Genomic DNA, 26,077 nt, shown 5'->3' with positions numbered 1-26,077 from the left:
TCATCCGCATAAATAGACACTCTGGCTTTACTCAAAGTCCGTGGCATGTCTTAGTAAAGATTGAAAAAAGCAATGTGCCTAAACAGCTACTCTGAGGAATTCCTGATTCTACCTGGAATATGTTTGAGAGAATTCCATTAAAGAACACCCTCTGTGTAACGCTTTATCTACATTATAGCAGGCGGTGTGAAGCCAAAACATACGTTTTTCCAGCAACAGACTATGATCAATAATGTCAAATGTGCACTGAAGTCTAACAAGACAGCCCCCACAATCATTTTATCATCAATTTCTCTCAGCCAATCATCAGTCATTTGTGTAAGTGCTGTGCTTGTTGAGTGTCCTTCCCTATAAGCGTGCTGAAAGTCTGTTGTCAATTTGTTTACTGTGAAATAGCATTGTATCTGTTCAAACACCATTTTTTCCAGAAGTTTACTAAGGTTGGTAACAAGCTGATTTGTCAGCTATTTGAGCCAGGGGGCTTTACTATTCTTGAATGACTTTAGCTTCCCTCCAGGCCTGAGGACATACACTTTCTAGTAGGCTTAAATTGAAAATGTGGCAAATAGGAGAGGCAATATCGTCTGCTATTATCCTCAGTAATTTTCCCTCCAGATTGTCAGAACCCAGTGGCTTGTCATTGTTGATAGACAACACTTTTTTCACCTCTTCCACACAGACTTTATGGAATTCAAAAGTACAACTCCTGTCTTTCAAAATTTGGTCCGATATACTTGGATGTGTAGTATCAGCTTTGTTGCTGTCATCCCTAAGTTTGCTTATCTTGCCAATGAAAAAGGCATTAAAGTAGTTGGCAATATCAGTGAACCATCTGATTAAATGAATGGAGCCGAGTTGGCTTTTTATCCCCAACACATTTCATTTAAGTGCCCCCAAGCTTTTTACTATAATTTATTTTTGTTTCATAGTATAGTTTCTTTTTCTATTTATTTAGTTTAATCATATGATTTCTTAATTTGCAGTCCATTTGCCAATTCAGTTGGGCTGCCAGACTTATTTACCATACCTTTTGCCTCATCCCTCTCAACCATACAATTTTTAAATTCCTCATCAATCCAATAGGATTTAACAGTTTTTACATCAATTTTCTGAATGGGTGTGTGCTTATTAATAACTGGAATAAGCAATTTCATAAATGTGTCAAGTGCAGCATCTGGTTGCTCCTCATTACACACCACAGACCAGCAAAAATGATTTACATCATCAACACATGAATCACTACAAAACTTATTGTATGACCTCTTATACATTATATTAGGCCCAGCCTTTGGAACTTTGGTTTTCCTAGATATGGCTATTTGTCATAGATGTCGTAAGGATAGCGCCAAGGCGCAGCGGGTATAGTGCTCATCTTCTTAATTTATTTAAAGATAACACTTAAACAGTTCCGTAAGGCAACACAGGCTATACAGGAAAACACCACCCACAAAACACAAGTGAAATAAACACAACTAAATATGGCCTCCAATTAGAGACATCGACAACCAGCTGCCTCTAATTAGAGGTCATTGCCAAAAACCCAACATAGAAATAGAAAACTAGATATAAACATAGAAATAGAGAACATAGAACCTAAACCCCAAAACACCGAAACACACACCCCCTGCCACGCCCTGACCAAACTACAATGACAAATAACCCCTTTTACTGGTCAGGACGTGACACTATTATATTATGATCACTACATCCTATAGATTTGGATACTGCTTTAAAGCAAATTTATGCAGCATTTGTAAAGATGTGATCAATACATGTTGATGATTTAATTCCTGTGCTGTTTGTAACTACCCTGGTACAGTGAGGGAAAAAAGTATTTGATCCCCTGCTGATTTTGTACGTTTGCCCACTGACAAAGAAATGATCAGTCTATAATTTTAATGGTAGGTTCATTTGAACAGTGAGAGACAGAATAACAACAACAAAATCCAGAAAAACGCATGTCAAAAATGGTATAAATTGATTTGCATTTTAATGAGGGAAATAAGTATTTGACCCCTCTGCAAAACATGACTTAGTACTTGGTGGCAAAACCCTTGTTGGCAATCACAGAGGTCAGACGTTTCTTGCAGTTGGCCACCAGGTTGGCACACATCTCAGGAGGGATTTTGTCCCACTCCTCTTTGCAGATCTTCTCCAAGTCATTAAGGTTTCGAAGCTGACATTTGGCAACTCAAACCTTCAGCTCCCTCCACAGATTTTCTATGGGATTAAGGTCTGGAGACTGGCTAGAGCACTCCAAGACCTTAATGTGCTTCTTCTTGAGCCACTCCTTTGTTGCCTTGGCCGTGTGTTTTGGATCATTGTCATGCTGGAATACCCATCCACGACCCATTTTCAATGCCCTGGCTGAGGGAAGGAGGTTCTCACCCAAGATTTGACGGTACATGGCCCTGTCCATCGTCCCTTTGATGCGGTGAAGTTGTCCTGTCCCCTTAGCAGAAAAACACCCCCAAAGTATAATGTTTCCACCTCCATGTTTGACGGTGGGGATGGTGTTCTTGGGGTCATAGGCAGCATTCCTCCTCCTCCAAACACAGCGAGTTGAGTTGATGCCAAAGAGCTCCATTTTGGTCTCATCTGACCACAACACTTTCACCCAGTTGTCCTCAGAATCATTCAGATGTTCATTGGCAGACTTCAGACAGGGCATGTATATGTGCTTTCTTGAGCATGGGGACCTTGCGGGCGCTGCAGGATTTCAGTCCTTCACGACGTAGTGTGTTACCAATTGTTTTCTCGTGACTATGGTCCCAGCTGCCTTGAGATCATTGACAAGATCCTCCTGTGTAGTTCTGGGCTGATTCCTCACCGTTCTCATGATCATTGCAACTCCACGAGGTGAGATCTTGCATGGAGCCCCAGGCCGAGGGAGATTGACAGTTCTTTTGTGTATCTTACATTTGCGAATAATCGTACCAACTGTTGTCACCTTCTCACCAAGCTGCTTGGCAATGGTCTTGTAGCCCATTCCAGCCTTGTGTAGGTCTACAATCTTGTCCCTGACATCCTTGGAGAGCTCTTTGGTCTTGGCCATGGTGAAGAGTTTGGAATCTGATTGATTGATTGCTTCTGTGGACAGGTGTCTTTTATACAGGTAACAAGCTGAGATTAGGAGCACTCCCTTTAAGAGTGTGCTCCTAATCTCAGCTCCTTACCTGTATAAAAGACACCTGGGAGCCAGAAATCTTTCTGATTGAGAGGGGGTCAAATACTTATTTCCCTCATTAAAATCAATTTATAACATTTTTGACATGTGTTTTTCTGGATTTTTTTGTTATTCTGTCTCTCACTGTTCAAATAAACCTACCATTAAAATTGTAGACTGATCATTTCTTTGTCAGTGGGAAAACGTACAAAATCAGCAGGGGATCAAATCCTTTTTTCCCTCACTGTAGGTTGACTGACAACCTGAACATTATCAAGCATTTTACACATATTATCCAGATACTGACTGTTAGCACTTGGTGGTCTATAACAGCTTCCAACAAGAATGGGCTTTATGTGAGGCAGATGAACCTGTAGCCATATTACTTGAACAGCATTTAACAAGTCTCTAAGCTTTACAGGAATGTGGTTCTGAATATAGACCGCAACACCGCCCCCGTTGCCATTTCTGTCTTTTCGGTAGAGGTTATAACCATGTATGCTACCACTGTATCATCAAAGGTATTATCTAAGTGAGTTTCAGAGATAGAATATGAATTATATCTGTTACAAGCAAGTTATTGACTTCATGGACCTTGTTTCTCAGGCTGCATATGTTAATATGAGCTATTTTTTAGCACTTTTCTGGGTTGCTTGATTGTGTTTAATGCTTTACTGGGAAGCTTATCAGAAGTAGACTTGCTCATGTTATTTATATTGGAGATGATAGTGCAGGGTGAGCTGCACAAAGTGGTCTTCTTACTAGGGCACACTGCCTAAGTGCTAACAGTGTAACTCTGGTTCATAGGCTCATGTTTAATGCATACAATAGCTGTAGGATAAACAGAGGTATTTGGTGCAATTAGGGGCACATAAAATAATAATCATAATGCAGCATTATGACGACTCATTGTCACAATGGTAGGGATTAACTGAGCTGGTCTTGGATCATTGAAAAGTCACACTTTCAGCGCAGCCTTGAAATGCGTGGACAGAGTCCAGGAGCCACGATGATTTGGATGGACTCTGTCATTCCTGTGGAGTATCTTCTGTTTCCAGAAGGTGTCAAAGTTATCTATAAAAGTGACTCCAGCAGAGCTACAATAATCTTTTAGCCAGATGTGTAATGCCAGCAGTCTGCTGAATCTTTCATACCCACAACCCAACGATGGTACTGGACCTGAAATTATTGGCTGTTTTTTGGAGTCTTTTAATACTAAAATTAGTTTTTAAAAAAATCAGTTTTCAAATGTTCTGAGTTAGCCCTCCTGATGTCGTTTGACCCCACATGGACTATGACAGTGTCAGCTCCCGGCATCTGTTGTAGAACAGTCGGAAGCAGCCTTGTGATGTCCTGTACTCATGCTCCTGGGTAGCACAGGGTTTTTGCCTTGGGAACCGAGATGTTTCTCACCATAAAGCTGCCTATGATGACAGCTGGTGATGTTGAATGGGCCAGTCTCTCAGGCAGCCTCACGGTCTGATGAGGGTAAGAGCTCAGAAGATCTGAACCCAAGGTAGAAGCCACCGGAGAGGGAGACAGAACCGAGGACAAAGACGCAGGTACCTCCGGATCCGATCTTGAATGGGAATCCCCCAAGGAAGAAAGCGCCGGAACCTCTGGATCCAGGGCGGCAAAGCTGTTTCTGCTCTGTGTCAGATCAGGGCTGAACATCTCCAAGGAGTCCCCGATGACAGAGGATGCCTTCTTCGACTTCCACAGCGAGTGATGTACCTCCATGGCTGGTTGGTTGGGTCGAGAACAGCGCCGTTCTCCAGGGAATGTGGAGACCCCTTCGGGGACGGAACCCTGCTGAGCACCGGCCAGTCGGCTGTGGAGAGCCGACATGGCAGCGAAACTTCCACCAGAGCGGCATCCGGCTACTGGGGTGGAAGAAAAAGAAAAAGTATGCGTGCGTGGATTCCCTGGTAGTTTGTGTAGGTTTGCTACTTGCTTGCTTAGAGTAGCCACTTCGCTCCTGTAGTCCTCCGCAAAGCAATGCAGTTGCTACATTGAAAGTCAGCGCAGTCCACATTGTCCCGGAACAAAGCAAAGTAAACACAGCTCTTGCAGCGCTGGAAATGTTCAATAGCGACCTCCATTTGAGACCACCGAGCTATGCTAGCTGGGCTTTCGGGTCTCTCCCACTATGCGGAATCTGGCAGGATCCCGGGACAGACAGCAGCGCTCACAGCAACTAAGCCCAACAGTGCTGCAGGATCCAAAATTAAATAAAAGTATATAAAAACAATATTTAACTTTAAACAATATTTAACTTTATTTAACCAGGTAGGCCAGTTGAGAACAAGTTCTCATTTACAACTGCGACCTGGCCAAGATAAAGCAAAGCAGTGTGACAAAAAACAACACAGAGTGGGATAAACAAAACTACAGTCAATAACACAATAGAAAAATATATATACAGTGTGTGCAATTGGAATAAGGAGGTAAGGTAATAAATAGGCCATAGTAGCGAAGTACTTGTGAATGTCAGTTGGTGTATATATATATATATATATATATATGTGTGTGTGTGTGTGTGTGTGTATGTGTGTGTGTATGTGTGTGTGATGTTGGGCTGAAGCTACTGACCCGGAAGCTTGCCTCTCTCAGTCATTCCAGGCTTTTGGGAGGGAGGGTGGACAATGAGCTTGTCGTAGCAGATGTAAGCAATTTCCCCACACCCCCTGGCAGCTTTTATAGCTGGGAAGTCCTCGTTGAGGAAGATTTTGGTTCCTCTCAAGTTCTTGTCTCTCTCCAGAACAGCCATCTTGTCCTTGAACCTTAGGAACTTGACCACTATTGGCCTGGGTCTCTCACCTGGGCACGTTACCGTTTTTTTCAGAACTGTGGGCGCGATCCACCTCAATCTTCCTATGATCCATCTGCAGCTTTCGGTGATCATTTTTCTCACTTTGTCCTCAGACTCCGTCCAGGTCTCAAGTGGAGACTCTTGTATGCCATCCACAACCTTGTTATTCCTCCTGGATTGTCCCTCGATAGTCTGTTTTCCCAGTCACCTGTAATAATGATTCACAGACAGTTCTGTCATCTCGCGTGGACTTACAGTTTGTTGTCATCTTGCTGCGTCTCTTTCATGACATCCACCTCTCCCTGGAAGAACTGCAAACTGTTCTTAAAGTCTAGGACCTCTCTGGTCAGATCGCTAATTCTTTTGTTAGTTGAGTCCACCAGTTTTGGACAAATCATTTGAAGCCATTTTCCTGTTGCTGTAATAATTGCTTGGACATCTTGTTGATTTAAAAGATAACGCACCTGTGTTAACAAAACACTGTCCTCTCCATTACTCCAAACTTCTTTAACTTTGTGCGGCATGATGGTAGCAATGTAGGCTAGTGCTGGTACTCCACACAGTTCCAGCCAACACAGCTTGCAGGGCCGCCGGAAATAGTAACAAAGAGTAGGTCCCAGCCACAAACGCTAACTGGGGTCTATACGCCAAGTACGTCATGCACAATGGGAGCCAAAATATCTATTCTAGTATTTTGACATTCTCATTCAGAAAAACACATTTAGCAATGCAATTCAATCTGCGGTGAGCTTTGAAGAGAGAGAGAGAGAGATAATTACGGTACCCATCAAACCACACAAAAAAAACAATCTATCTGTTGGGGCTGGGGCTGGAAAGTGTTCAGGGGCAGAGGGTTACTATAATACCATACCAACCCTCTATGAACAGAACCAGGAGTGTTCCTGGTCAAGAAAAACTCATAAAACTGTCCATATGATACAATTTATTGTACTAAGGGGAAATTTGACCTGGACAATTAAGGAGTGCTGCTGCTTCCACATAAATAAATAAATACATACATTTGAAGTCGGAAGTTTACATACACTTAGGTTGGAGTCATGAAAACTCATTTTCCACAAATTTCTTGTTAACTATAGTTACTGGCAAGTCGGTCAGGACATCTACTTTGTGCATGACACAAGTAATTTTTCCAACAATTGTTTACAGACAGATTATTTCACTGTATCACATTTCCAGGGGGAAAATTCCAGAAAATTATGTCATGGCTTTAGAAGCTTCTGATAGGCTAATTGACATCATTTGAGTCAATTGGAGGTGTACCTGTGGATGTATTTCAAGGCCTACCTTCAAACTCAGTGCCTCTTTGCTTGACATCATGGAAAAAAAAAAATAAATCAGCCAAGATTCTTTGAAAGTTTAGCATTAAGTTTAGCATTAATTGCAACAATGGCTGACACATAAATAACGTTCCATAGAATTCTGCGGTAGCCCGCAAGGTGTGCTGCAGTATGTCGCAACTTTTAAAGGAAGAACCACTGTATCCCTGGGTCTTCCTTTCCTGTGGCGGTCCTCATGAGAGCCAGTTTCATCATAGCGCTTGATGGTTTTTGCGACTGCACTTGAATAAACTTGACCTTTTCCAGATTGACTGACCTTCATGTCTTAAAGTAATGATGGACTGTTGTTTCACTGCTTATTTGAGCTGTTCTTGCCATAATATGGACATGGGTATTTTACCAAATAGGGCTATCTTCTGTATACCACCCCTACCTTGTCACAACACAACTGATTGGCTCAAACGCATTAAGAAAGAAAGAAATTCCACAAATTAGCTTTTAGCAAGGCACACCTGTTAATTTAAATGCATGAAGCTGGTTGAGAGAATGCCAAGAGTGTCTAAAGCTGTCAACAAGGCAAAGGGTGGCTACTTTGAAGAATCTCAAATATAAAATATATTTTGATTTGTTTAACACTTGTTTGGTTACTACATGATTCCGTATGAGTTATTTCATAGTTTTGATGTCTTCACTATTATTCTACAATGTCAAACATAGTAAAAATAAAGAAAAACCCTTGAATGAGTAGGTGTGTCCGAACTTTTTATTGGTGATTTAAGCCTACTGGCCAGGCTCCAGTCCTACCTCTGTATCTCTTTTACTGTTTAGACATTTTATTGACAGGGGGGACAAAATAATGTTTGTATTTGTTCAGCCTGCATCTAGGCAACCTATAACACCACCCCAATGGCAGCTGAAAATCTGTGTTCAGTACATGTGTGGGGTACAATATGACCTTTCTGGACCTTTTCTGACCCGTCTTATGATGGCCTGCTCGAAAATGTCCTGTATAGACCTTTGATACACAATAATAAGCTTTATACACATAGACTTTCAAAAGTTAAATTAATCACGTCTAAAGGCATGATACATAGTGACACATACTTGCCAGGATGACCATGTCCATGCCCCAGAATATACTCATGATCCAGCCCACCATGACGATGGCTGTGAGGATCTGGATGAAGGCTGCTGCGATGTTCAGCCAGAACACACAGCACATGTGGCGGTCGGGCAGGTCCGTCCGCGCTCCGCACAGCACCGTGAAGGCCGACACGAATGTACCTGTGAAGAGAAAATGCAGGCGTAAAGACGCACGCACGCGCACACACAAAATATTAGGACTCTGATGATTTGCTACAAAGAATATTGAAGAATATTCAAAAGGACAGGGAGATCAAAGAGAGAGGGAGCAGGTCAAAGGAAGTTTCAAATACAATATTAATTCACATGCAGCAGTGCAACACTATTTAAACTGACTTATGGCCCAAAACACTGTCCAGTCAATTAGGAAAAGGTTAAATAATAAGCTTGAAGTATACCACAGCTGGCTTACTCTGTCGAGGTCAATGGCGGCAGTATAGTGAGCGTGTTTGTGCCTATGGTGATCTGAACCAAACCTCATACAAGGTCATTTATTCTAAGTGTTTCCAGAATATGAACTATTCTCAATGGTTAACTGCCAGGCCTATAAATCAATGTTACTTTCGCCAAAAAAAAACAGCTAAAGGAAGTGAACAAATAAATATCCTCCCATTTTCCCACTATGTTTCATTTTAATCTGTCTTTTCAAATGAGACATACCACTAATCATACTGGAGAATCCAACGAGACACAGAGTAAGTACACTGCCAGAGATCTGCCTCCCTTTCCCTTTACAACGGGCCAATCAGGCTAAGAATAGCCTCCAAATTTCCTCTGCAGGCAGATAAACATGATTTACAGGGAAAGAGCTCAACAACCAACAGGCAGCAGCAGGGGACTAGCAGTCCTTGTGTTCACTGTTCCTGTGCCAAGTTTGACTTGTTCAGATGAGCCCATTTCATAATTGCATCAGAATGGTAGGCTCAATTTTACACAAAATCTAATTTAGGAGAACTATACTTAACAGACTTACATCATCTTAATCTTTGTGAAATGCTCTTTAATTGATTGATATGAAGATGTCATCCAAATAATTTAGAGGGTTATGTATGTAAGAATGAACATGACAGGTCGGTTGATTTCAGACTGACTTGACATGCTGCTTAATTGCTGTCCTTTTCAAATCAAGGTGATATCCTACTGGAAATTCATCCATACCATACTGATCTAGAGATAATCAGACGAGGGTGATTAAAAATCAAAATTATGCCATGGTGAGAGATGATGCAAAATTGTCTCCTCTCAGTAATTCAAAATATGAACAGAGCACACGCAGGAATGTGAGAGTCACAACATATCCTCTGACAGGCCCAGTGCAGCCAAAAACAAGATTTTCCTGTGTTTTATATACACTCTGTAATGTACCATCCACGACCAGAAAGGTATGTCTCTTGGCACAAACTGCACCTAGCCTCAAAAAAATCATTTTTATCCTTTTTGTTTTTACACTGCTGCTACTCGCTGTTTATCTATGCATAGTCACTTTACCCCTACCTACATGTACAAATTACCTCAACTAACCTGTACCCCCGCACATTGACTCGGTATCGGTACCCCGTGTATATAGATTCATTATTGTTATTTTATTGTGTCATTTTTTTTGTTTCATTTTTTACTTTCGTTTATTTAGTAAATATTTTCTTAACTCCATTTTCTTAAAACTGCATTGTTGGTTAATCTCAGGAAGGTCTACTCCTGTTGTATTCGGCGCATGTGACAAATACAATTTGATTTGTTTTGATTAAATTAGTTAGTACAGGCCAATTCCACATACCATACAATTCAATGCACGAGGACTACTTTTAACAATTTTCACAGAAAACTTTGCATCTGCACTGTCCAAGTAAATATGCTTTTGTCAAATTTTCAGTAGACATTTTTAAAAGTAGTCCTTGTGCATAGAGTTGTATGGTTTGTTAAAATTTGCAATCATTGGTGTTTTGTTTGGAATACATTTTAAAGTGAGAAATCTCAGTCTCAGAGATTAACCAACAATGCAGTTTTAAGAAAATGGAGTTAAGAAAATATTTACTAAATAAACGAAAGTAACCATGGAATTGCCCTACAGCATCTGGTCACAGATAGTAAGAGCTTTCTGCAATGACACTTCTAATAACATACATCGTTAAAGCTGTCATTAGAACAAAACATTTTGGGCGGCAGGTAGCCTAGTGGTTAGGGCATTGGACTAGTAACTGAACGGTTGCTAGATTGAATCCCTGAGCTGGCAAGGTAAAAATATGTCGTTCTACCCCTTAACAAGTGTGGCGGATGAATCAGAATTAGTTGGGGAACATAGATAATTAAGATGTTTTATTTGCATAATATGCTTATGTGAGATACTTGTCATTAGAATGTATCCCTTTGGATAATGAATGTTGGCAGTTGCACTTTTCCCTTAGCTGGGGCTCAGTCACTTGGGGCCCAAAGAGGGGAGAGGTCAGGCTTGTCTTTTACATGTCCCTGGTGCTATGCAGAATATCAGAAAGGGAAGAGGACAGAATGGAACATTGTCTTCATATGTGAATGTGTCTTTACCTATTCTTAAACCATGTGAAGGGATGGCGTGATTAATGGGGAACCAATTACTGACCCTGCAGACTCAGACCAGCTCCACAATGCCATCTCCTCCCAAGGAGCCACCATTAAGAGACATGAGGAGATACTCAGAGGTCTTATGGACTGATTCCAGACATTGGCAGAATGCCATGACTGTGGCTTGAATACAGTGCTGAAGCAATTCTGCGGATTATCTATGAGTCCGCCGGCCACAACAGTAGCCCCCCCCCCCCCCCAGTAACACCGCTGTCAGCAGTGCGTCTCTCCAGGCCACCCTGGCTTCCCAAGAACCCCGCTTAAGTCCTCCGGAACGCTTCGCCGGAGGGTCAGGAACCTGTCGGGTGTTTCTCTCCCAGTGATCCCTCATTTTCGAGCTGCAGCCCTTGTCCTTCCCCTAAAGCACTCGAAGATAGCGTATCTCATAACGCTAATGTCCGGGAGGGCTCTTGCCTGGGCTACTGCGGTGTGGGAACAACAATCTGCTGTGCGTTTCATCCTGGAGGAGTTTGTGGCTGAGGTGAAAAATGTTTTTGATTCTCCATGTCTGGGAGAGAGGCTGCCTGGAAGTTACTCCAGCTTCGCCAAGACTCCCGCAGTGTGGCAGACTATGCAGTTGATTTCTGCACTTTGGCTGCCGAGAGTGCCTGGAACACAGAGTCCCTGTTCGACATATTCCTTAATGGATTATTGGAGGAGGTTAAGGATCGATTGGCGGCTACGGGAACAGGAGGGAGAGGAGGTCTGATTCCAGTCCCAATCGCTCGCCAAAGGATCCCACCTTGCCTCCGAGGAACTCCGGAAGTCCCCGGCGTATACGTCCCCGAGGATCCGAGCTTACCCGAGGTCCCCCGATAGTCTCTGAGGTCTGCCGACTCACCTTTTTCGGAGCAACTCGGCAGAGTTAGGCTGTTTCCAGCCGAACGCTTATGCAGACTTAACACCCAGAGTTGTCTGTACTGCGGAACTGCCGGTCATTATGTGTCTACCGGTCCTTTAAATAGACCAGGCTCATCAGTAGTTTACGAGTACTCTGGTATGCCACACGGAGAGTTTTTCTTCTCCCCTTATTCGCACCCCTCTCCATGCTAACCTGCTGTTGGGCGACTCAGTCTAAATCTCTCTGGGTTCTCATTGACTCTGGGGCCAACGAGAATTCCATGGACGCCACCCTGGTGTCTGAGCTGGGCATCCCCACTCAGCCCCTCTCCAGTCCCCTGGACGTTAGAGCACTGGATGGGCACTCCATAGGCTGGGTTACCCACAATACTACTCCTATCCACCTGCGTGTGTCCTGGAACCACAGTGACTCTATACAGTTTATGCTCATCAAGTCTCCTCAGGTTCCCGTGGTATTGGGGTGTTCTTGGCTCCAGCGCCACAATCCCCTTATCAACTGGACTGCGGGTACTATTGGGGTCTGGTGCCCATTCTGCCACGCCCATTACCTGAAGTCGGCGCAGCCTGCCCCGGGAACATCTTCCTGTGGGCTCGGAAGAAGCCTCTGACCTCTCAACCGTTCTCGCGGTAGTACCAGGATCTCCAGGAGGTTTTCAGCAAGGCCCGGGCCACTTCGCTTCCTCCGCATCAACCCTATGACTGCAGGATCAACCTTCTCCCGGGCACTACACTACCCCAGGAGCGGCTGTATTCACTGTCGGGTCCAGAGACCAAGGCTATGGAGACATGCATCAAGGACTTCCTGACTGCAGGGGGTATCCTTCTGCCTCCCCCTCTGCGCCCGTGCATCAACTACCGGGGCCTCAATGACATCACGGTTCAAAAACGTTACCCGCTACCACTCATCGCATCGGCTTTCGAGCTGCTCCAGGGGGCCACTATCTTCTCTAAGTAAGACCTGCGGAAGACCTCCCACCTGGTACAGATACAGGAAGGTGACGAGTGGAAGATAGCCTTTAACACTGACACTATGAATACCTGGTGATGCCATTCGGTTTGACCAATGCTCCTGCTGTGTTCCACACCCTAGTTAATGACGTTCTCCGGGACATGTTGAACTGGTTTGTGTTCATCTACCGCAACGATATCCTTGTCTTTTCCCGCTCAGTTTAAGAACACGTTCTCCATGTCTGACAAGTCCTACAGGGTTTCTGGAGAACCAGCTGTTTATCAAAGCCGAAATTTGCGAGTTCCATTGCTCCATCATCTCCTTCCTTGGATACATCATCGCTGCTGGGAATGTGCAGATGGATCTGGGAAAGGTGAGCGCTGTGGTGGATTGGCCATAACCCACGTCCAGAGTGCAGCTGCACGTTTCAGGCAAGCTCGATGGGCCCTGTTGTTCACCCGGTTCAATTTCACCATCTGCTACCGCCCGGGGTCTAAGAATGCTAAGCCGGACGTGCTTTCACGCCGCAATTGTCCTGCTTCTACTCCCTTGGACCCCGAGGCCATTCTTCCTACCTCGTGCCTGTCGGCTACCCTCGTCTGGGGTACAGAGAACCAGGTCCGTGAGGCTCAGCGTTCCCAACCGGACCCCAGGGGGGCCAGTCGGACCCTGGCCTTTGTGCAACAATGCTTTTGGTGGCTCACCATGGTTCCGGATGTCTCCACTTTCGTCGCCGCCTGCACTGTCTGTGCTCAGAACAAGACTCCTCTTCCTGCTCTTGATCTGTCGTTTGCCCGCCCCCTGTTTTTGTAATAAACTTTTGTTACTTCGAACTGTCTGCATCTGGGTCTTATCCTGAGGTCTAATACTCTCCTCTGTTTCTGTTTCTGTCTCCCTCTCTCACCAAAGCCCCTTCTCACTCACTCACTCACCCCCTCACCCCATCCCACCCTCTCCCGCCCACCCCTGCACAGAGTCTGTGTGTGGAGTGAGACAGGGGGATGGTGAGTGTCATCGTTCTCATGCATTAAGCCGCTGATGAATGTAATTTTCTCAAGCGTTCACACTTAGTGCCCACTGAAAAAGTGGGAGGTTAATTATCCTGTTTAGTCCTTGTTTTTTGAGAATGACGACAAGAGAGAAATAGAAAACTCTCACTGTGAGTGGCCTTGGAAGGGACCACTTGTGACAGAATTAGAGGGGAACTCATCTGAGCTGAAGAAGCAGAGAGAGAGAGAGAGATCTTTTTAAACACTCAAACAATGTCAACAGTACTGAGCACCAATGAGTGTCTTATGTTATTCCACACTTCAGTCCAGGTACTAATTTGTTGGATAATCTAAAAAGCTTGTCCTTCATGATTTCAATCTACTCGTCTGTGCTATTCAAAGCATTGTTTTTCACATTTATTATTGAACATTGTACATGGTGTAGTTCCAGAATGATTCAAAAAGGTCATTTACACACAACATTTAGATACCCTGTCTTTGTAAAGTAAATCTACTAATGTTCGGGTGGCACCAAATTAATGAAGAAACTGGATTCTAGCCAAAGGCCTTAAAGAGTTCACAGGCTGGTATTTACTCACCCACACAGAAACAGAAAACTGGATATGCCGAGATTGAAATAGAAAATGACCTCTGCTAAATTTAACCTTGGCTAAAAACATACTCCCCTTGCCTCACAACAAACCCGCCCCTTCCCATCCCTTCTCCAATCCCATCCCATCCCACTCACTCACTCACTCACTCACTCACTCACTCACTCACTCACTCACTCACTCACTCACTCACTCACTCACTCACTCACTCACTCACTCACTCACTCACTCACTCACTCACTCACTCACTCACTCACTCACTCACTCACTCACTCACTCACTCACTCGGCCCTAGCCTTTTTTGGGAACCCAAGTGAAATTTTGTTCTGAGCAACAACAAAAAAATGCGACCACCCCGTCTTGACAATGGAGAGAAAAAAATGGACATTTTGGAGTTAATTTCCTGCAATTCTACACATTTTGCCATGGAACGTAGAGAAAATGTTTCAGTGTTAAAGCAAGTTTGCTGCAATTCTACACATTTTGGCATGGGGCAGAGGGAAGATTTTTGAAATGTTATTACAAATTTCATGCATTTCTACTCGTTTTGCCGTGGGGTGGAGAAAAATGTGCAGCTTTAAAGCTAATTTCCTGCTTTTCTACTCAATTTGCCATATAATGGAGAGAAATGTTTGCAGTTTTGAATACGATATCTGAGTGAGTGTGAAGAACAAAATCAATGCCCCCCCTCCTGGACAGTAATTTGACCATGGACTGACAACAAGAGAAAAATTGCTGATGCACAACCAAATTTCTAAATTGCAACTTGTGTATTGTACTATTCTAACTCTCAACATTAAGTTGAGACCCTAACTTTTTTTTTGGGGGGGGGGATTAATCTGCGGGCCTAGATAGAAAATGGGGGCCGTGGCCGCCAGTTGCCCATCCCTGCTCTAGCACTAGCTGACACAGCCGATCAATCATTCACCCAGGCAACCACCCACACTTTCACTGGGCCTGCCTGCCTACATGGGCTCAACATCTGCTCTCTCAACAGATCTGCTCTCTCATTATGGCGGCATACTACAACATCCATGCTCTAGCTGGCTGGAGAGGGCCACATGTCAATTTGTTCAGATTATACCGCCTCCAAACATATTGGGATAGCGTATAACTAGTGGACGGTTAACTTGCATCAAAGCAAAACCCCACATTCAGTACTGTCTGTGCCTACCTGTGTTTCTGATCCCTAGACACTAACAAACTGTGTATGACAGGTAGATAACAGTCTCTCTCAATCTCTCTCTGTGTGTGTGTGTGTGTGTGTGTGTGTGTGTGTGTGTGTGTGTGTGTGTGTGTGTGTGTGTGTGTGTGTGTGTGTGTGTGTGTGTGTGTGTGTGTGTGTGTGTGTGTGTGTGTGTGTGTGTGTGTCTGGGAGACGTGGGATTAGCCTTGAGGTTGGGCACATGGGAGATGTGTAGCCTGCCATGATGGCACTATTGTCAGAGTCTTTCCAGCATGCAGACCGGAAATTGAAAATGTGTGCTTAAGTGACCTCAATTTATGATTTTAAAAAGGGACACAAGCTCAAGGACAAGTGTAGCATGCACTCTGGGCCTGTGACAGCACCGCCATACAGTAACAGGCTGCAGGTGCTATAATTTATGACCAATCTAATTTGATTAGTTTGAATGGCCAGAATGTAGTACAGATACACTCTTAGAAAAAGGGTTCCAAAAGGGTTCTTCGGGTGCCCCAAAGGAGAACTGTCGTGGAAAATTGCAGGATTATGTTATAATGCTTGTATTGTATTATAATGGTTGTTTTATTCAACAGAATAGAGTATTCTGTTAACTATTGTGTGTGTGTTTTACTGAGGATGGGCTTCTATGAGATAGCAGGAGATTTACAATGTCTTTGGGTAATAAAGCCTAAAGAGCATTCCAGAGAACATGAGCTAATGGTTCTGTTCTATACCGTACCAGGGAGAGACGGTTCCAGTTTGGAGTAGGAGGACCAGACACTGGTCTATACAATGAAAACTGTTGACACAGCAGTTGCTGTCTGCTATGTTTTATAGATATCTTTCATACAAATCTTAACCTTGTGACCATTCTATGTATCTGTTGTTCGTCATGTACGTTGAGAGGGGTGTATCTTGGCTATAAAAGATCTTTGTACTTTTGTGTTGTCACTTTTCAATGGCGCATCATTGAAAGTCAAGTGCTATTGCAAAGCTCTTATTATTAAAGATGTAGTTTACGTATAACTCTGGCTGGTGTGTGAAGTTTGTAACTCTCCTCATTTGGTAATGCAGAAATTAGCCACCACAGAACCATTTTAGGTTCCATGGTGAACCCTCTGTGGGTTTTACATGGAACCCAAAAGAGTTCTAACTGGAACCAAAAGGGTTCTACTTGGAACCAAAAAATGGTTCTTCAAAGGGTTCCCATATTCGGACAGCCAAAGAACCCTTTTAGGTTCTACATAGTGCCTTTTTTACAAACAGTGTAGGGATCCAGTATGAATTAAATTATATTAGATTGATTGACTGTGTTTGAAAAAACAGTATCCAAATATCATATCAACTCTATTCATCTGTTGCAATTGTGGTGGGTTGTAGAATATATCTTCATCCACAAGAAAGTGCAAAAACCTGTCAAGAAACACCTTTCTCCCATTGGTATTAGACCGCACTTTATCAAGGGCATGGAGCTCCTCGTTTACAATGTAGTAAACTCTAACAGGCTGACGACAACGCTCGCATCGTGTGCGCGAGCATTGCAAAATACATTTAGAAATCTATGTTATTCATTTATTGCACCCACACTGCTCGCGCGCGCAAACGAGCATCTGCTAAAATACGAGCAAGGGCTAAAATAGAAATCAGTTCTATTTCTGACGCAGATCGCGCTGCAAGTCCTGCCTCTCCCATCTCCTCATTGGTTTATAGAAGCAGGTACCCACGTGCCATCTCCTCATTGGTTATACCCACGTGGGTGGCTGAAAGACGAACGAGGTCAGTGGTGGTAATGCACCTAATTTATGAAAGTTGCCAATCGCAATATAAAGTCAAGAGAAGAAAAAGCCTGGAAGGAAGAGAGATGACTAGAAACGATTTTGTTGACCATTTTGTGTGTGGATTAATTGGCGGAGTAGAGAACCTTGTGCATTTCAGGTAAAATAACAACTCAATGTTTATATCCCAGGACAAATTAGCTAGCAACAGCAAGCTAGCTAAATAGGACAAATTAGCAAGCAAGTGCAAGCTAACTAGCTAAATTGCCATAAATGTTTAATGCTTTTCGACCTGTCCTCAAATTAATATAATTGGTTCAGAGTTTGTTTTGATATTTTAACCTGCGTGTCATGATCGCGTTTGGTGTGGGGGGACAAAAATAAATGTGTGCTCGGTGGCGCACTCGCACAGCCGGTTTGGGTTCTGTGTTAGGGAGAGACTTGAACAGTCTCTGAGGTTTGATTTTAAAACATTCCCATTGAATAATAGTTGTTATTGATATTAATTTGTCAACGCTCAACCAAGATCACAAATACTCATGTGTCACGGGTGTCGTAGGGATTGGACCAAAACACAGCGGGAACGTGTAAACCTATCTTCTTATTTTATTCAAGAAGGAAAACAAAAGAAACACGTATACAAAAAACGACACTAAACAGTCCCGTCAGGTACACGCGAACACAAAACAGGAAACAACTACCCACAAAAACCCCATGAAAAACACCCCTACTAAATAGGACCTTCAATTAGAGGCAACGAGGAACAGCTGCCTCCAATTGAAGGTCAAAACAATAAACTAGACATAGAAATAGAAAAAATAGAAAATAGAACATAGAAATACAAAACATAGAACACTACCCAAAAACCCCGACAACACAAAACAAACACACCCCTGCCACGTCCTGACCAAACTACAATAACAAATAACCCCTTATACTGGTCAGGACGTGACATCATGACACTGAAACAGCAGGCGTAGCCTGTTGTCTACTTCTAAATAAACCCACATGTTATTCTCTTTTCCAAACCAAGACACAAAGCCATTCTGTAAGTTCAGTCAACACAATTAGAGACTGGGGGAGGATATAAACATGTCCTCATGCAGCCCGACGCTTGTGCATCATATGATGGATCTCTGCTCTTATGAATCATTTTGCGATGTCTACTAAGACCTAATTTTCCTCTGTTTCCAGTAATGGAAATGTGCATGTGTCTAGATGGAGCTGATTAAGTTGCTTCTGGGAAGGAAGGCTCACATTTATTGCTTAGAGGGGGTTTGTCATTAATCATCCAGCATGCAGCTCGTACCGTACTTACTCTGACACTTCACTGTAACCACTCACCACGTACGGCAATTTGTTCTGGCCCAGTGTATTTACATTTCTGATGGCCACCGGGTTTCCGTACAGTATTAAAGCAGGATGGATGGTAGAGATGGAAGAAGTGTGTCTGATGTTATCTTACTCATCTAAAAGGTGAAACATCAGTTCTCTGTGCTTCTGTTGGGGTGAGGATCTGTAAGCCAGCTGTGTCGCAGGACCAATGCCAAACCAAGCATCTCCATGGCATCGCTCTTTCTCTCTTTCATCTCTCATCTATCTCTCTTTCATCTCTCCTCTCTCTCTCTCATCTCTCTTCTCTCTCAGTCCTAATAAAGCTTGTTTCCAGTGTGTTAGATGGCCAGTACTGTACTGTAAGATATACAATGAGTGTACAAAACCTTAGGAATACCTTTCTAATATTGAGTTGCACCCCCTTTTGCCCTGAGAACAGCCTCTAGTCGTTGAGGCATGACCTACAAGGTGTCGAAAGCATTCCACAGGAATGCTGGCCCATGTTAACTCCAATGCTTCCAACAGTTGTGTCAAGTTGGCTGGATGTCCTTTAAGTGGTGGACAATTCGGGAATCTTTTGAGCCTGAAAAACCCAGCAGCGTTGTAGTTCTTGACACATTCAAACTGGTGCGCCTGGCACCTACTACCATACCCTGTTCAAAGGCACTTCAATATTTTGTCTTACCCATTCACCCTATGAAAGGCACACATACACAATCCGTGTCTTGTCTCAAGGCTTAAACATCCTTCATTAAACAGTCTCCCCCCTTCATCTAAACTGATTGAAGTGGATTTAACAAGTGACATCAATAAGGAATCATAGCTTTTACCTGGATTCACCTGGTCAGTCTATGTCATGGAAAGAGCAAATAAATGTGTTGTACAATCAGTGTATGTCCTACTGCGTTCACTCAAGTCATGGCTCATATTCTATGCAGGTCTAGCATCTTGGGTTTAAAAATGTGAGTGGTCGTGTATGCAATTAGCTTTCCCTAAAACAGCCCATAATCTCCCCCTGCTATGCGTCCTACTCCTGCGCAGTGTCACCAGAAAGAAAGGCACAGCCATCCATAGAGAAGACCTTTAATGGTAGGAACAGCCTTCTGTTCTGGTAGCTCTACCTGCTGTCATGGAAACTGCAGCGTACTAGGGGGGAGAGCAATGGGAGTGGTACAATGGGGGCCCTGTAACCATTCAGAAGGCCTTGTGATTAAAGGAGCCAATAACAACTACTCTGTAACAGGTTAGGGGACAGAGAGAAGCCACACATGGCCTGTTGCTCCTGTGGTTTGACTGTGGTTTTCCTACGTTGTTTTTGATGCTGCCTTTTTAATTTTATGAATCGCATTGTAATGGTTTGCCATTGTCAGAATGCTATTATATGATGTATCCACAGAAGAAGAAAAAACACATCCTGTCCAAGGTTACAGTGGTCTTCCCATTGTGTGAAAACTAATGGAGAGTGATACAGTACCTCCAACTGTCTCACTTGTTGATCAGATTATAATGGACATCCTTCACAATACCTTTGTTGTAAAAGACGGGAAGACGCAAAGGTAAAGAAAGATTGAGCAAAAAATAAGAGGCTTTCTTTAATTCTCCATCAAGACCAATAATTAGAACAGTTGTTCTTTGAAATATACTGTTTTTACATTTAGGGAGCTTCATGTAGCCAACAATGAGAACAGGTCTGAACAGTTAAAAAAGCAGATACCAAAGTCCAATTTTAATGTTTCCATTGGCATATCTTTGAAGGGTATTCCTATGACTAGTCATTGATCTTGAAACTGAATTCAATTTGGACCAGCCTCGCCAAACAGATAAGGATCACATGAGACAAAAACCAATGCTACTTCCCTCAACCAATGAATCCCCATTCCTCTGTCCACAGTCCCAGTCACACTATCTGGTCTCCCTCTAAAGCTAGCCTAATTTCTCTCTCTAGAAAGCTGCTGGTGAAAGGTGCTGACAAACAAGTTAGCAGATATTCATTTCTTTCGTCAGATTTTTTAAATATATTGCTTTCAATTATAGCCGTATCAAATCCAGTGCCAATTAACGAGATTTCATTTAACTTAATTTGGCACACAGCACATGCCACTAGCAATTACAGTAAACACAAGGACAGGGTGTGTTAGATATGGCTCACTGACTCTAGAGGGGAGGAGATGTCTCTTTGTATTTAGCACTCAGCTACCGAACATTACTACTTTGTATCCGCTCTCTGTTCCTCATCTCAGGTGCTGACTTCACAGAAGCCCAATAAAGACCAGTCTGAATCTGGCACTAAGAAATATCACTCCTTCCTAATAAAACAACAAGCTGCTACTTAAAACCAGCTTTGCCCAGCTCCTGTAAATGTATTTATTTTCTCTCAGTCGTGGGCATAGTGGACATCCCAGTTGACGTGATGGCCTTGCTGGGTTGAGGAAGTGTGATGATGCTGTTTCAGTGTAAACAGGCTGATGAGACAGCAACACTAGCCAGAGTATAGGTCCAACCACAAAATCAAGAATAAGACTGGTGATTGGACAAAACCTGAAGAGACATGGTAGTCACACAGAGCCCTCAGCTGCTGCTGGGTGACATGGGAACTGGGAAGGCCTGTTGGCAGCTGGCAGTCTCACCCGCAACACTCAGTATAGCCAGTCCTGACTAAGAAGGGAGGAAAGCTATTTTTCACTGGTGTGGATGGACAGACGATAGACCAGACCACTCTTCTGGCTCATGAGTGGCACAGCGGTCTAAGGTACTACATCTCAGTGCTTGAGGCGTCACTACAGACACCCTGGTTCGAATCCAGGCTGTATCACAATCGGCTGTGATTGGGAGTCCCATAGGGCGGCACACTAAAAACCACAAAAAATATAAAGAATTACATCTGGGCCAGCCAGGTACACAATGACATTACTGGGATGCCATGGATATGCCACATGGAGAGACACATTTCTAATGTTACACACTCAGTACTATAGACTCCATAGGCCTAGTCCCCACAAAGACAGCCCAAAGAGGACAAGTCATAGTACTCGGGTCATGGATAGTGTCGCATAAAAGGGCGATCAATAACTGTGGTCAATAACCATGGATACATGAATCTGAAAGGAAACTAAGAAAGACTGTGTGTAGCTCCGTCTGGCTCTATTGAAACAGATACTGAATAGAAATACTGAATGATCAAATAATAACAGTGACTCAGTCAGTGAATGGCAGTGAACAGCACAGTAGGCCTAGTTCACTTTTCTAACAAGGGCCGAGCAGCTCCTGGCTCCTCTCCTTTCAGATGTGCCTGCTATGAAAGGGATATGTGGGGCCTGGGCTCCACAGGATTCATTAGGTTCAGGGCAAGATAGTGTGGAAATCAATGTTATGCTGAAAATGGAATTCACTACTATACAGATCCCATTACTGACTCCTATTAGATCCTCTAACTCCATGGTCCAGATAGGGTACAGTGGCATCTGTACAAAGACAGAGGCAGGCATAGAGGGAACTCCAAATGGAACCTATTGCCAGCCCAGCATCGCCTCTTGACAATTAGGAGATGAGGAAGAGTTGAAGATAAAGGAGGAGAGGGAAGAAGATAGGGCATATAAAACCAAATTGCAAAATCCATATTAAACAGCAGTGTTGCAATTACTGAGACTCTAGGGAGGAAGCATCTGACTGAGATTCTCAACAAATTCAAATTAATAGATATGAAGAGATGAAGGGGAGTAATAGTTTGCTGATGGAATGTCTTTCTAATGTATATTATGTATCACTATTATGATATGCATCCCTTAAATGTGTATTAATGATTTACACTATATATACAAAAGTATGTGGATATCCCTTCAAATTAGTGGATTCGGCTATTTCAGCCACACCAGTTTCTGACAGTTGTATAAAATCAAGCACAGTCATGCAATCTCCATTAACAAACATTGGCAGTAGAATGGCCTTACTGAAGAGCTCAGTGACATTCAACGTGGCACCGTCATAGGATGTCACGTTTCTGCCCTGCTAGAGTTTCCCCGGTCAACTGTAAGTGCTGTTGTTGTGAAGTGGAAACGTCTAGGAGTAGCAACGGCTCAGCCACGAAGTGGTATTACACACAACCTCACAGAACCGGGCCACCGAGAGCGTCAGCACAAGAACTGTTCGTCGGGAGTTTCATGAAACGGGTTTCCATGGCCGAGCAGCCACAAACAAGCCTAAGATCCCCATGGGTAATGCCAAGCGTCGGCTGGAGTGGTGTAAAGCTCGCCGTCATTAGACTCCGGAGAAGTGGAAACGAGTTCTCTGGTGTGATGAATCCAGATGCCAGGAGAACGCTACCTGCCCCAATGCATAGTGCCAACTGTAACGTTTTGTGGAGGAGGAATAATGGTCTGGGGCTGTATTTCATGGTTCGGGCTAGGCCCCTTAGGAAAATCTTAACGCTACAGCATATAATGACATTCTAGACAATTCTGTGCTTCCAACTTTGTGGCAACAGTTTGGGAAAGGCTCTTCCCTGTTTCAGCATGACAATGCCCCCATGCACAAAGCGAGGTCCATAGAGAAATGGTTTGTCGAGATCGGTGTGGAAGAACCTGACTGGCCAGCACAGAGCCCTGACCTCAACCCAAATTTGGGATGAATTGGAACGTCGACTGCGAGCCAAGCCTAATCGCCCAACATCAGTGCCCGATCTCACTAATGCTCTTGTGGCTGAATGGAAGTAAGTCCCCGCAGCAATGTTCCAACATCTAGTGGAAATCCTTCCCAGAAGATTGGAGGCTGTTATAGCAGCAAAGGGTGGGACCAACTCCATATTAATGCCCATGATTTTGGAATGTGATATTCGACGAGCAGGTGTCCACATGCTTTTGGTCACGTACTGTATGTCTAACAATTTGTATCACTAATTCACTTAATTGTGTATTTTGCTATAGTTTAAAGTTATAGCCTCTCTTTCATGGAAGCCAGCTACCAGAGTTGACACTGGCAAAGAAGGGAACAGTTCTCCACAGAACGCTAACATAACGTAGCAAGCGAAAAAGAAACGCCTGAAACTAGTGTACATGCCCCAAATTCTGGTCATGACGAGAGGAAAAAAAACTGTTTGGAAGTTCTCTTCTGCACTTTTCAGTAAATTTGGAGGAGTTGTTAAGATGGAGTGTCATCTTGTTAATATTGGAAACAATTTCAGAGAGCAAGCTAGCAAACCTGCCTTAGCTAGCTGCTTCCCAGATATTAGCTAGTGTTATCTAGCGATAATAGAATCTCCAACAAAGTTGACAGCTACAAAATTGGTATGTGGAAGTGCCTACAAAGAATCTATCCCGTGAATATTGAAAGTTTTAGTTAGAGCTTCCTCGAATACTTGCTCGGAAAGCTCAATGTTTTCCAGTCGTACGCTAATCCATTTCACCAGGGACTGTAAACAGCGAGGCGCTCATCCAAAAGCGGAAGTTATGTCACCGGCTCTCCCTTGTGCTCAGAGGGCACATTCCTTACTGCAGTTTATCTGATGTACTGACAAAAAGACAATAGAGAAGTTACATTTTTCTAGTCCAAATAAGACACTTTAGTCATTACCTTTGTGCACAAAATAACATTTTAAATACTCAAATAATTGTTGCAGAGGCCTTTTTTTTGCACTCAGAGTGTATGAGTGCAACAAAAGTGTGACATATCATGGGTAAAACGTGATAAGACTGGCTGATCTACAAATACTATTGAGTAGTTATTTATGATGCAAGTTGATTTGGAGATTAGTCAGTCTCACCTTGCCTTCAAAGTCGGCTGCAATGTCGAACGCATTAACATTTTATATTAATATCAATGTCTGTCAAGTTTTGGATGACGTCATGATGACGTCGTCGCTCCTTTGCCGCTCCATGTATGCACTGAGCGCTAGTGAGCGGACAGAGTAGTCCCAGTAAAACCTGCAAGATGGCAGCAACCACTTTCAGTTTTATGGCCTCACATTTCTCTTTAATCCTACGCCCAGCCTGGCAAATGTTACAACCATGTCCCAAGCATCAGTGGTGCATTCATTACGTCTTGCAACGGAAACCGTTTACAGTTTAAGAACCAACCAGAAGCAAACTGAGCAAAGGGAATGAAGGGAGCAGGGACCTACCAGAATTTGTCCAAAATAAAAAACACATTTTGTTGCAAAATGTTTTCCGTTTGGAGTATACAGTATCGGTTGCAAAACGTTTTGTAACAGAATGGCGTAATTAATACACCCCAGATGCGCATAACGGTGAATTCAGACATTCACAAAAAATAAATAATAATACAACTACAATGATAATAAAAACGAATTTGTGATGAATACAAACCTTTTCAAAATGTATGCAAATATTCAGTTCTAAGAAAAACCTAAGAAAAACAGTGCCATATGCTCACTGTATGCTTTCGACAGTTGCTACTTCACATGGTGTTATATAAAAAAGTTGCTAAATCAAAGTGTAAACTCACCTAAACCAGGAACAAAAGTGTTGAGAAATAGGCATATTACTGCTACTGGGAATGGCATGTATGGAATAGCTGCACGCAAAGGTCCTTTCTTCTCTCTTACTTGGACCACAACTCCACTGGTCGAAGAAGTAACTCCCTTTTCATTCATATCGGTGTCTTTCTGGTCCATCTTGAGCATAAAACACGCAAAGTGTGAAATATTTATCACACTGGATGAGCACACCTCTCAAAAGATGACCAACTGAACGAAGTGTACTGTGTGTGTGTGTGTGTGTACGAAGGCAGCACGCAAGCACCGAGTATCTGCTCCTTTACACAGTTTTGTGAACACTAGTGGACTGGCTACTTACTGTAGGTTACATAGCCCGATATATTTAAAGCGGCAGTACCCTGTTGGTGTTTCGAAATATGCACCAATTAATGCCACCGAGACACCAGGAATTAGGCAAATAATAATTAGAATTATAATAATAAATAATTACAAAGAACAATATTTGTTGTATTTATAGTCATATTATGGACTGCACAACTAATGCCCTTTGGGTAGCAGAGAACACTGAATTTGAAACAGATATGTTCCTCTAACTAAACTTCTCACCTGCAGATTCACATGTGTAATAAAGTGTTGATAAATGTTGAATACATCATGGGCTAGACAGTTCTGATTGGAGAATCGCCATTTGCATCACAGAGCAGTGAACAAGAATCTATTCAATTCAGTTTTTAGATGCTACCCCCCCCCCCTTTTACTTCACGTCTGCTCTTTTTGCGTGACTCATTAGCTAACAACAGACAGGTGTAAAAGTGGGAAAAAAACTGAAAACATTGGATTTAATAGATTCTTGTTCACTGCTGTGCGATGCAAACGGCAATTCTCCAATCAGAACCGTCTACTGATTATGGA

General features: G+C 43.1%; 1 protein-coding gene across 2 annotated transcripts in view; it reads right to left on the bottom strand.

Moving 5' to 3' along the window:
• Positions 1–25,506, bottom strand: part of stum (stum, mechanosensory transduction mediator homolog) — a 32,568-nt gene extending 7,062 nt beyond the window's left edge. For both annotated transcript variants that reach the window (XM_014205226.2, XM_014205227.2), the window contains exons 1-2: positions 25,174–25,506; positions 8,381–8,560 (exon numbers count right to left, since the gene is read on the bottom strand). In XM_014205226.2, the coding sequence (XP_014060701.1) occupies positions 8,381–8,560; positions 25,174–25,351 (358 nt within the window). In that variant the 5' untranslated portion in view covers positions 25,352–25,506. The remainder of the gene's footprint in view (positions 1–8,380; positions 8,561–25,173) is intronic.
• Positions 25,507–26,077: the final 571 nt, after the last annotated feature.

Source organism: Salmo salar, chromosome ssa06, assembly GCF_905237065.1.
Source record: "Salmo salar chromosome ssa06, Ssal_v3.1, whole genome shotgun sequence".
NCBI lineage: Eukaryota > Metazoa > Chordata > Actinopteri > Salmoniformes > Salmonidae > Salmo > Salmo salar.
This window is presented reverse-complemented; position numbering and strand designations above follow the sequence as displayed.